The sequence below is a fragment of the Haliaeetus leucocephalus genome, unplaced genomic scaffold (genome assembly GCF_000737465.1).
Source record: "Haliaeetus leucocephalus isolate CR32 unplaced genomic scaffold, Haliaeetus_leucocephalus-4.0 Scaffold206, whole genome shotgun sequence".
In the NCBI taxonomy this organism is placed as follows: domain Eukaryota; kingdom Metazoa; phylum Chordata; class Aves; order Accipitriformes; family Accipitridae; genus Haliaeetus; species Haliaeetus leucocephalus.
The window spans coordinates 9,911,794-9,923,665 of record NW_010972642.1 but is presented as its reverse complement, the minus strand read 5'-3'; the positions used below and the strand labels follow the sequence as shown (position 1 = coordinate 9,923,665).

The 11,872-nt window shown below is 42.6% G+C and overlaps 1 protein-coding gene across 2 annotated transcripts in view; it reads left to right on the top strand.

Annotated features, from left to right (window-relative positions):
• Window positions 1–100: 100 nt before the first annotated feature.
• AGK (acylglycerol kinase) overlaps window positions 101–11,872 on the top strand; it is a 38,710-nt gene continuing 26,938 nt past the window's right edge. For both annotated transcript variants that reach the window (XR_774271.1, XM_010566254.1), the window contains exons 1-2: window positions 101–246; window positions 9,123–9,162. Coding sequence is in view for 1 of the 2 variants with exons in the window: in XM_010566254.1 (XP_010564556.1) it covers window positions 137–246; window positions 9,123–9,162 (150 nt within the window). In the remaining variant the exon portion in view is untranslated. The remainder of the gene's footprint in view (window positions 247–9,122; window positions 9,163–11,872) is intronic.

Sequence of the window (11,872 nt, the reverse complement as noted above, 5' to 3'; positions counted from 1 at the left end):
GTCGCTGCGCGGAACGCCGGTGCCGGGGGAGCCGTTTCCAGCCGAGCCGGGCCGGGCGGCGGGAGCGGCGACGCGTCGGTTCCCGCCGGCCCATCTTGAGGGGCGGCCGGTTTGGCCCGGGCGGCCGGGGGGCGGCATGGCCAGGGCGGCGAAAGCGCTGACGACCCTGAGGAATCACTGGAAGAAAACCACGTTCGGGGTCTGCCTGCTGAGCTGGGGCGGGCACTGGCTCTATGGGAAGCACTGGTAACTGCCGGCTGGGGCCGGGGGGGCGGGAGGGAGAGAGACCCGGGCCGCCGTGCCCCCCCAGCCCCGCCGTGTGCCCGCGGGCTTTCACAAGCGGCCGGCCCCGGGCCGTGAGGGCACCGCTGCCCTGTTCGCCTCGGCTGCCCGGGCTGCCGGCCCTCTGCCTGAGGCGGTCTCCCCTCGCCGCTGTTAAAGCGGGGGGTCTCCCCTCAGAGGGGTCCGGCGCCTCGGGGGGTGGCTCTGCCTCCCCCTCCAGCAGCCCTGAGCTTAGGAAGGCTCGGTGCCTTTTTGCGACTTCCCACCTTGGCCTTGTTGTAAGTTTGGGGCTAGTCAGGCGGTAGTTTTAAACAGAGGTGTTGTCGGGGTGGCTTGAGTAATTCTGGAGGCTGTTGGAGAGGAGAAAGGTTTACGTCTTCTAACTTCAAAAAAACGCCGTCAGCCAGGTGCGTGTCGTCGGCTTGCTTGCTTTTGACCAATATTACAAGGATGAATGGAACCAGAGGCCCAACACCTGCAAATGCTGATGGGAAGCCCCCTTCATGGGCAGAGTGGGGCCATCACAGCACGGTGGTCGTGTGCCCGTGGGCTTCCCCGCCTCCTTTTTTCTTTTAACGGTGCCATACACCGCATGAAAGATGCCAGTTTTCTGTTGCACGAGCACTTGTTCCTTTCTTGAGGCACGGCACTGGCGGCAGCCGTGCGCTGTGCCTCCCTGATGCGCCCGCTTTGCTGTTGTCACCCGCTTTGCTGTTGTCGCCCACCTAGCTCCACAGAAGGAGCCCGTCAACCGCTGCAGCAGCAGTACTGCTAACATAAGTCGTACCTAGCAGGGTGTCATTTCCACTGTTTATCTGTGGAGCAAATGTTCCTTATAGTAAGCAATATCGTCCTTCACAATTTTTAAATAGCTAGGCTTATGTTTTAATCCCTGTCCTTTAAGATTATGGTTAATACATTTGACTAAAATCCAAGTATAGCCAAATTATTTTTTAAAATTGCTACTTTTGGTGCTGCGGTTTATTCTGTCACTGTCTTAATGTCTTTTTAATTGTTAAGTCATGATTTTAGCAGTGTTCTTTTCTGCTTACATTAAAACGCTGCAAAAGCCTCGGTGGAAGACTTAGGAAAATAAATCTGTTTATGTTATTTGGTATACTTCTTTATTTCCTTTTGCCTCGGGACTTTTGCATTAAATCAGTCTTTGTTTTGAATGGTACATCTGCTTTAGTTGCTTACTTCCTACCTGAAGTACTAAGGCTCAGTTGACTGCAGGGCAAGCAGCAAAAAAACTCTTCCCTCCATACTTTTTTCTTTGTAATTGCTGATTGTAGGGCAGGCTATGGTAAGGTGGAGAATAACCGTGTGAAAGCGGTGGTAACAAGGTCATGGTTTCATGCGTATGCCTACATGGACCAGCAGACAGAAAAGAAGTACATAACGTACTGCCGTGTTGTAAGCAGTATTTGTGCTAAGCAGATTGGGTTTTTTTTGATGCCTTCGTGTAATGTCAGTGGGTCCTTGAGCTTGCATTCCATTTTTCCCTCTGACGACTTGAACTTTGAATTCAGAAAAAATAGCAAAATGTAAATGAGTATTTACTTGAAGTTCTATCATTCTAGATATCTCTTAGCCAAAAGAATAAACTGAATGTACAAAATGAGGAGGAAGAAATTGTTTGGTGGCATTCACATGAGGGGCTGGCTGGTGGGATAGAGCAGCCTGTGACCTTCCCAGGTACCCTGCTTACACAAGTGGCCTCTTTACTGGTCTTCTGTTGCCACAGATACTAATGACAGCAGAGTGCATGTCGGGCCTGGGTACTATAGAGAGCTACTGAAATAGAGCATTAAGAAAAGACTATATCTGCTCCTTGTACATATGGAGAGTGGGCACTTGAGGAGGCCTAGGAGCAGCGTCAGACACAACCAGTCTCCCCTTCATATCTGTTGTTTCTGGGAGTTCATGTGCCTATGTACTGTCAGTTTCAACTGTATTGATTTCCTGTGCAGTTAACTGTAAAAACATGTTATGATCACTGAGAACGTGATGCGTACTGTTCTGATATGGTGGTGAATGAGGAGGAAAATATGAAAGGCAAACAAACAAAAAGGGAACTTTTGGTATGTAAATTTCAGTGCTTGGAGGTTAATTGCACCAAGTGTAGGCATGGTGCTTTAACCCAGATGATGTAGTGGGGAAAAAAATGTTTACACATCCTATTCTCCAATCTCCCCTTTTATCTGTAAGGGAAAATACAGCATTTCCTTACCAGACATTGGAAATGCAAGGTAGGAAATCCTGTGATGACAAACAGCTCCGTGTGACTTTGATGTAGACTGAAGCACAGCTGTAAAGTACTGCTTTCAGAGATTTAAATACTGTTTGGAGAAAGTGACAACCGTTTAGCCATTTCTCTGCGGAGGATTGTTTTAGCCACAGAAAAGAAAAATGAGGAGTGACAGAAGAACCTGATGGCAAGAGTGTAAAAATCCAAAGGTGGTCTCAGCAGCCCTTTCATGGTACTCTGTGCACAGTGAAGGCCTTACCTTGTAGCTGTTGGACATCAGGGAATAGGCCAGGATCCCCCTTTGCAGCTTGTTTTGCCTCCAAATGTGGTAATGGCTTTTGATGGGGGGTTTTTTGTACATTCCCTCTTCCCAGTTTCTTTGTTTATGTACCAGTTATGCTGAGGAGCAGGAGAGGTGCCTTTTGCCCCGTGCGCAAACCGTTGCAGGTAACCCTTGAAGAAGTTAATGAAGGAATCACGTATGGGCTATGTTAGCCATGAGGCTTGCTGTTATCAATATCAGAGGCTAAATTACTATGCGTGAGGCATACTTGACTAGACTTACATTTGCCCTTTTAGAACAGATTAAAGGTTTAGCGAAGTCTTTTGCGTCGGTTTCTGGCATCACTGGAATTTCTGACGAAGGGGCTTGCTTTAGCACAGCATCAGTTCAGATTAGCCTCTGACTTCTTGGAATTAGCTGTCTGAGATGTTGCTCATTTATTTGCAGCTGAAGAAAATTTTTTTTTCCCATCCTGCATCTTTCTTCTTGGCTTTTCCATCCTAGTGGATTTTCTAAGATATTTCTCTTGCAAGGAGAAGATCATTTGCTTTTTTGACTTCTCAAGGTTCCTCATTCTTTTGGATGCAGAGGCTATGATGCCTGCATTAAGTGGAGCTATCGTAAATAACAATCTGTCCTGCAAATAAATGGCAATTCTTCTATAGGCAGTCCCTACGTGCCCATAGGGACAGAAGAGCTCTGGAGTACTTCCTTAAGATTTTGGAGGATGCTACGTGGACAAATGTGGACAAGAAGAATGTTACCTTTTCCAGACTTGCTCCTCATGCCTCTTTCCTGCCTGGAAATGAAGCTGGGTGTCCTTCTCCTGCACCCTGCAGACTGTGATGTGGGGTCTGATGTGGATGCTCCAGGGGCACTGGAGTGTAATGGTTCATCACTGAGTTAGTCTAAAGGTTGTGGATGACGATAACTGTAAAGGTCGAGGAGCTTCTTAGCCCAGTCTGGTATGATACTTTCTTCATGCAGCATTTAGTTTCTGGATCAGTGTGTTAGCCTTTCATCTTTGGAGGTGTTTGTTCAAATACTCACCGATTTAAAAGTAAGGGGTTTTTGGATGAATGTGAAGAGTGAAGAGTAAAGAGGAAACCTTTTGCTGATTCCCCCTCGCCCATTTGTGATTCAGCCCTTCTAAGTATGTAACATAACGGAAGGTGCCTCTTCAAAAGAGACATTGATGAGAAGGTGGCAAAGGTTTTTCATGTGTAAAATGATAGGCATTATGTCTGGTTGAACTACTGTTAACTAAAACCCTATTGCTATTCTTACAAAACCTTAGTGAGTCTTAAAATTCCTTTCTTTCTCATAAAAGAATATGTTTTAAAAATCCATTATCTTGCATTTAGAATAGAAAATACTCTTGTAGTATTGGAGAATTAAGAAGATAACTCAGTGTTGTCACGTAAGATTGTCTCCCTTTAATTTCTCTGGATTGTATGAATTTATGTATTAGCATCGTTTTAATCTATAGCATATCATACTACAGGTACGAGGGACACTGAATTCAATGTACTAGATTGAAGCTTAAAGGGTATGCAGATTGTCGGATACATGCTTATACACAGTAACGTACTTCTGTTTAACATATACACGTAAGGTTGACTGCAGATAAAGATACCATATGATTGTTTAAAGATTTCCACCAAGTTTGGAAGCCCCTCTCACCTTTTTGTCCTGGGTCACCTTTCCTGAATTGAGCTGCTGCTGTTCTTTATGTATCCAGGTGGTGCAGTGAGTCACCAGCTATGTCAAATCAGCAGAAATTTAATCTCTGGCATGATGGACATCAGCTTAATTGATTGTCAGATTTGGCCGGACTGTTACAGTGGTGTCACTGGGTAAGTGATCATCACTTTGTCAGGATGGGGACCCTTGATATTTGTACTGAGACGGTGGACTCATCAGATAGATACTCAGTTTTACTCTGTATATGTTAAAGTATTGACTTTTTTCCGTAGAAAATGCTGGCAAGGCATCTGGGCCTTTGACTGCTTGCCAGTAATCTGAGTTTTATTGTTATCTATAATTTGAATGTTAGCCTCTGCGCATTTGCCAGCTGATAACTCCCTTTGTCACCTTTCTGCATATACTTCCTTAGTGGCTGACTTATTTCATCAAAACTTTGTCAAAAAACCCAGAGTATAAATTCTGAGTCTTTGGTAAAGCTGATGAAAACTAAGATTTGTCTTTCCTGCCCTTCCAAAGGCAAGCTGGAAGTAACGCTAATATGCAGCAAAGAGGATGCTGTGCTCTTGCTGTATTGGAAGCAGCCAAAAAGCTCTCTGCTAAGATAAAATCTCTTTTAGCAGTTCTATTACAGCTCTTGAGGAGTGATCCTATATGCACAGCTGTGGTCAAGTTTCTCCTCACAAAACTCTTGTGTTTTGATGCAGACACTGAACTGGAGAGTTTTTAGACTGCTTCTTGCTTGAATATACTTAATAGTCTTAGCTTTAATGCTGATAACCCATTTTGAAATGGGATCTCATACCTGAGTTTCTTTATACATTTGTAGTATGGTCACTTTCAAAGGAGTTGCTTTGGTTGGTTCCAAGACGAAGGCTTTCCCTTGCTGCAGCTTCGGTTTGTGTTTGCTGTCTTCTCCTTGTGGAGTTCATTGCTGCCCTGGCTGACCTTTCATTGTGGGAACCGTACTTTCCGCCCTGGCCTCTGCTGGCACTTGGGCAGAGGATGCAGGCTCAGCTGGAGGAGCATACCTACTAAATTGTGTGGATCTGTGTGCTTATAGGTAAGAGTGTTAATTCCCTATTCTAGCTGAGAATGCTTAGGACAGGAGCAGTGGCCATCAGTCCTGCGCTGGGGATGTTGCAGGCAAATCAGAATAGCCCTTGTTCAAGTGGGTTGTATGGATGTTGCGCTCTCACAGCCCCGTGTGTTCTGGCAGCCCGACATGGCTGGTGCGTGGTGAGCTCTGGACAGTTGCTCTTCCTTTCTTTCTGCATTGGTTCCTTGCTTTGGCTTAAGCCTGCTCTGTTCTCCGAAGAGCCTGCACTGCCGTGGCTGCTGGCCTTGCAGGATTGACTGATATCTTTGTCGAACCAGTCAAAGTTCTGTCCGTGGGTTCAGCTTAGGACATCCTCTTTCTTCCCTACCCCACTGCCACTGCTTGTTCCTCTCTGTTTCCCAATTTTTTACTGCTTAAGCAAGTTGGCCCAGTTGTAAGCTGTGTGATGCTTAATTCTCATAGTGGGAAGGCAGCCCTGGCATTGGCGAGCAGATGCAATACTGCACGTCTGTTTCGGTTTAAGGCAGGAGTTGTGTCTATAATCCCTTAGGGGAAATGTAAAGTAAAAATTGATTTTTAGTTTGCTGCGGATATGGTGCACGTCAGAAGAAATCTCTGTGTGTTCTTTAAGACAGTGCAGGAATTTCCCTTAGCTTCCACCTGCTCATGTTCAAGTGTCATTGAAAAGGCTTTGTTACTGCAAAATATTAGTCAAAAAAGTATGAAAAATCAACAAAATCTTATGTTTATTATTAAAGTCTCTTCTTCTCTGGGAGCTGGTACACAGCTATTTTTGATAATCTAATATGTACCAAGACAGAAGACTTCAAGAAGTTACCTTTCTGCTATTTTTAACACTCTTCTAGCAATATTTACCAATTGGTATGACCTGCAGAGGACTTCCAGACCCACTTGTGGTACTTCAGGTGAGCCATATGAGATGAATAAAGGCAAGAGCTGTCATACAGGAGGAGGACTGCTGTTCTCACAGATACACCCCTGTGAGCACACTTGTGCTTTTTCTTCTTAAGTGTGAAGATAGTTAAGTGTTGACATAGTATTTTAACGAAATAAAAGTTTTCCTGTTACCTGGTATCTTTAAGCCAAACTTGGGACATCTTTAAGCAAACTCAGATGACTTCGAAATACATGTCGTAGTTGAGTCAATGGGAATCCTATGAGTATGGCTGAGATGGCATGGGATTCTGGGTGCTGTGCTACTGGAGAGGTGAGACAAATAACCTATACATTACTGGACAGTAGATGGTTCTTCTGGTCTCAGAACCTAAACCTTTCCTTTGACACCAAAATGATACGTGTCAGGGTAGACTTCTGTTTCTGTTAAGTGTTTCAATGCAGGAGAAACTAAGCTTAAATGTTGACATCTAAACTGTCAAGACTAATTTTTATGGTTAAGACTCTGAGCTGAATCAAGCTTGCATCCTTTACAGTTGTTTTGAGGGTCTCTGCAGGTTGGGACAGAGAGCATGGTATTTTTTGCTTGCATTTGAAAAGTTGTGCCTGACTCCATTTTAAAGGTGATTAACACTGCAGCATGAGGTTGTGGGCACCAGGAAAACATACTGTCTGATGATGTGACACAGCTTGACTTCTGAACAAAATAGCATCAATGTGAAGTAAACAGATAACATGGATTTGATTAGAATTTGTTAATAAGGTTAGGACAGCAATTCTCAAATACATCAGCTGTGCAGCCATAATTTGATAGTGGGTTTTCTTGATATCCCATAATTAAAGTTTATTCATTGAAATTGCAATTGCTTTGTGTTTGCTCTGACCACACGTAGTCACAGAGGGGGAAAAAAAGTCCCTATATGAGGGCTCGTGCCCTCAGCAATGCAGTGTGGACTTAGCCTGTCATGCTGTCTTGATTGATCTGCAATTAGCTGTGTCAACGTTGTTTAGCTTGGAACACAAACCTTTTCAGAGATAGTTATTTTAACTAGTGTGCTTTCATTATATTGCTGCAATCAAAACCAAGTCTGTCACTCCTCTAAGTAATATTTCAGGTGTTTAATACAAATAACTTATTCCTTTGGTTTTAAGGAGCAAACATGACAGTTAAAAGCATGCCTCTCAGGAAATTCTTTTAGACATTCCAGTTACTTGTTATCTTGGTGAGGTATTATTCACATATTTTCTTTTTCCATGCTTGAATTCTTCCTTTGTCTCTTTATTATAACCAGGAATAAATCCATGGCTTTTTTGCTGTAGTGTTATTTTCTCAGAACCCAACTTTCTATCTCACCTGAAGTCACCCTACTTCTCCTGTGGTGATGCCAAAAAGAGCAGCTTCTATAGCTCCAGTGACAGATAAATACTGTAAACTCATGAAATTGATTGCACTCACATTTGGGTCCAGAGGTCTGACCAAGGCCTTGCCTTCTCTTCTGCCATTTCCATTGCAGGATTTGGCCTGATGAGCTATACTTTGTGGCAGGAGTATGCTTCTTTCCTAGTCACTTGTTTTTCCTGGTTGGCCTTTAATCCTTTTAATTGGTGTAATGTATTTGTTTTGGTATGCTGACTATAATTAGGGTTTTTGTACTTGATATATTTGAGACAATAATATACTGTCTTGCCAGGTATTGGCAAGGGCAATCCGAAGGAGTTTTTTGGTTTTAGCAAGGATGGGGGAGTGTCTGGTATCTAGAGGACAGGTGAGACTTTGGGCACTGCAGAACAGGACTCCCTGTTTTGTCTGCAAAGGCCAATGGGGCATTTTTTGGTCTGGGGAAGAATGGAATTTTGTTCCTCACTCAGTAGCTCTGTCTCCGGTTTGCTTGCCAACTATACCCTGCTTGTCACCTTGCTAATGCTGTCTGTCACCAATGATAAGCACAAGGATTAGTCTGAAATTTATTTCTGAAATTACCGTCAGTGACATATCTAATACTGACATTTTCGTCTTTGTTTTTAAACTTCGCTTAGGTGAGTTGAGTGATTTTTACCTCTCTGAGATACTGCTTTAGGCCATGCTCAGACCTAGGTGGGTGGTGGATGCTGCATTAACATGTGTTCAGCTGACAAACTGACGTAAAGGGGAGTTCACAGTTATAATGCGCAAAGATTTAAGTCCGTGGAAGTGACACTGAAGTCTACTCTAAATCCCTTCTATACTGCCAGTGTAAATACAGGCAGTATTAACGTTGGAAAAAACCACACCTTAGATCTGGAGTACAGTTATGTAGCAATTTAAAAATAAATCACAGTTATACAGTGTCTCATCCCATAGCTTATGTAATCTTGGCACACTTGGCATCCTGGTCTTTGTTTTCTGCTTTTCTTTACTATAGAAAGGGTGTTTGTGTGTATATGCAGAAAAAAATTATGCATGTGTGCTTAAATGGGTGTGTTTCATCCTTAAAATGTGTTAAACAAGTCTTAAAGAACCTGTATATTTTTATTTTAATGCATTCAAAGTGTGTGTAAAAAGGGTATGTGCTTACAGTAAAAAATGAGCAAATTGTTTTAAACTTACACAACCTAATGTCCACTCTCTTTTCTGTCTTACCTAATAGCGATAACCTGCTACGAAGAGCTGCGTGCCAAGAAGCCCAGGTAATACCGTTTAAAGTGATAAAATTAGATTAAAATCTCCCTCTTATCTTGGTTGTGCAGGGCTCCTGAGATTTTCCCAGCGGGCCCTCTTTACGTGACAAGCCTTACAATGATGCCATCTGTGTTCTTTTGCTAAAAGTGCCAAAGGGGGGACAAGGCCTCCGGCCTGCAGCAGGGGTACTGTACCTTTCGTGCCCTCGCTGCTGTTGCAATGGATGGTGCACTGTTATTGTTGGGCTAGTCTTATTTACTGCTGTAGCTACCCAGACCTCCATTTCTGCAGGTGTAATTGCTCTGTGCCTGTAAAGTTCTGGTAGGAAGATGATTTGTTGGTAAGATGGGAGACTGAAATCTCAGATCCACCACAATGGGTGTAGTCTGGGCAGAAGCAGTGCAAACTGCTTCATGTTAGTGCTCAGCTGGAGAGACCTTGCCCTTGTCTATTTGATTCTGAGTGACTTTATCAAGGATACTAAGTGTGATGACTGACCTAGTGCTTTTGAGACCCACGTCCTGGGAACTTAATGGAGACAACCTGTTTGCTGGTCACCGAAAAGAAAGCTGGTGTTCAGAGAGAGTTTTCTCTGAGTATACTGACTATTGCTTTTTTTAGTTTGTGGCCCGCATGGGCAACCAGCAATAGTCAAATTCCCATACTGTACTATTCCTATAAAGAAATCTTGTCCTTAGTAAGCAGTCTTTCAAGGGCACAACTGCTGCTGCCCATGGATGGCATCACTGCACAGGTACTGCTTACTGGCTCTGATTACCTTGGTGGTGTGCTGTAGGATTTTTAGTGTCTTTCTACCTCCCACAAATAAGGTTTATTCTAAACCTGCTTCTCCATGCCAGATCTTGGAGATTTTGCAGGGTATAACACTGCTCCCATCATTGGTGCATACTGGGGCCTGAGAAGAATGGTGAAAATTATTTTTCTCATTAAAGAACTTTCATTGAGATTACTCTGCTTCTGTGGTGCACCTGAATAATCCCAATTTTAGCCTGCCTGCTGTTGAGGGAAAGGTATGCACAGCAACTTGATTTGGGCAATGGAACTTCATGCCAGAATAGATGTAAGGGAGGTCAAGTCTCATGAAAGAATAAGAAAAATCTTTCCCTGCAAATACTGCTTTCGTAAATCATGCTTTTAGCTTCAGAGTCAAATGCATTTCCAACTCAATAGTATCAGTTGTTCTTGATTTTTATGTTTTCAATATTCATTTTTACTGCATAATATCAAAGTGATAGAAGATTTTTATATCACCAAAAATAGCAGTTAATACCTCAGTATTTGAAGCATGCTGACCAAATCAAAAAATTTTTTAAAAAGGCACTGATGAAATGGTATGTATGGAGAAGTTAGAAGACCTAGGTGTATATGCTGTCGAAAAGGTGTAACTGCTAAGGAAAGATTGGTACAAGAAGATAGTTAAGTTGTGGAAATTCTGACTTTCCTGTTTCTTAATTCCAGTCGTTAAATGATGGGATCTATTCAATTATGGCTTATTCTTATAAATGAAAGTGCAAAAGCACTGTCAATAGAGCTTCCTACAATTTCAGTGGTTTAAGCCTGGGAAAACATCCTGCAGAAGACTCCTGCATTAGAAAGGAAAGAACCAGAAAGCCTAGTAATCAATTCTAGCTGTAATTTCCATTCTCACTGATGTGTCAGTGCCAACTACTGCTTGAAAACACACAGTAATACAGCAGTAAGGTATTAAATGTCTACTATGTTCTTCAGAATAACAACAATCTGTAATTGTTTGAAAAATGCTACTTGCATTTATAGTGCTCTGTAAGTACTGGGAAAAAACAGAGGCAGACTCACCCAAGAAAAAGTTTAGTCTGAGTGAAGTGGGGGGGGTGTCCCTATTATTTTTACATCAGATTTTTAAGTTTTTAAGCCTGTTACGATACCAAATTGATGAGGCACCCACCTTCATGCTGAAGTATCCACTACAGCAGTATTTCATGCAAAGACTCCACCATGCATGTCTGAATTTAAGTATCAGTTTATGATGACAGCCCTGGGGTGGCAAATGATCATAGAAAGATTCTACAATAAAGAATCTATTTATCATATTTTAAACCTTTTACACCTCCTTCTCTGGAATAAGCCAGTGTCAGCTGACTGTGGACTTCCTTTGCAAATGTGGTCTTGCTGATTGACCTTGTTACTGAACTCTGGGCGTGTGTTAAAGAGATCCTGTTTAGCTGGCAAACAATTCACTCCAAGAAGCAGGGACAGTTTTCTGTAAAGGAATTTAGTTTCTCTTAGTATTCATAAAGCATTATATAAAGCCTTTGTATAAAGGGTTTTTCATAGTTGCAAAATAGTGATTGTCATCTTAGAAGTCCAGAAATGCAGTACCTGGAAGCGTGCATTTGACAAGCATTGACTTTCGTAAATTATACCTTCATATATATATTTAATAACCATTTTTAATGTCTGGCTTTAAGTTACCTTTCCTTATTTTGTGCTCTGAAAAAAAGGCTTCTGGAATGTTGCATTATTATTTTCTTATTTCCTGTCTTAAAAATCAGCATTTGCTTTAGAAATGCCCCTGTTTGTAACATAAATATCTAAGTATATTACATAAAGAAGTGATTATGTCATTACTCATAAATTCTTTATGAGCCTTTGTCGTGGTTTAACCCCAGCCAGCAACTAAGCAGCACACAGCTGCTTGCTCACTTCTCCCCCACCCAG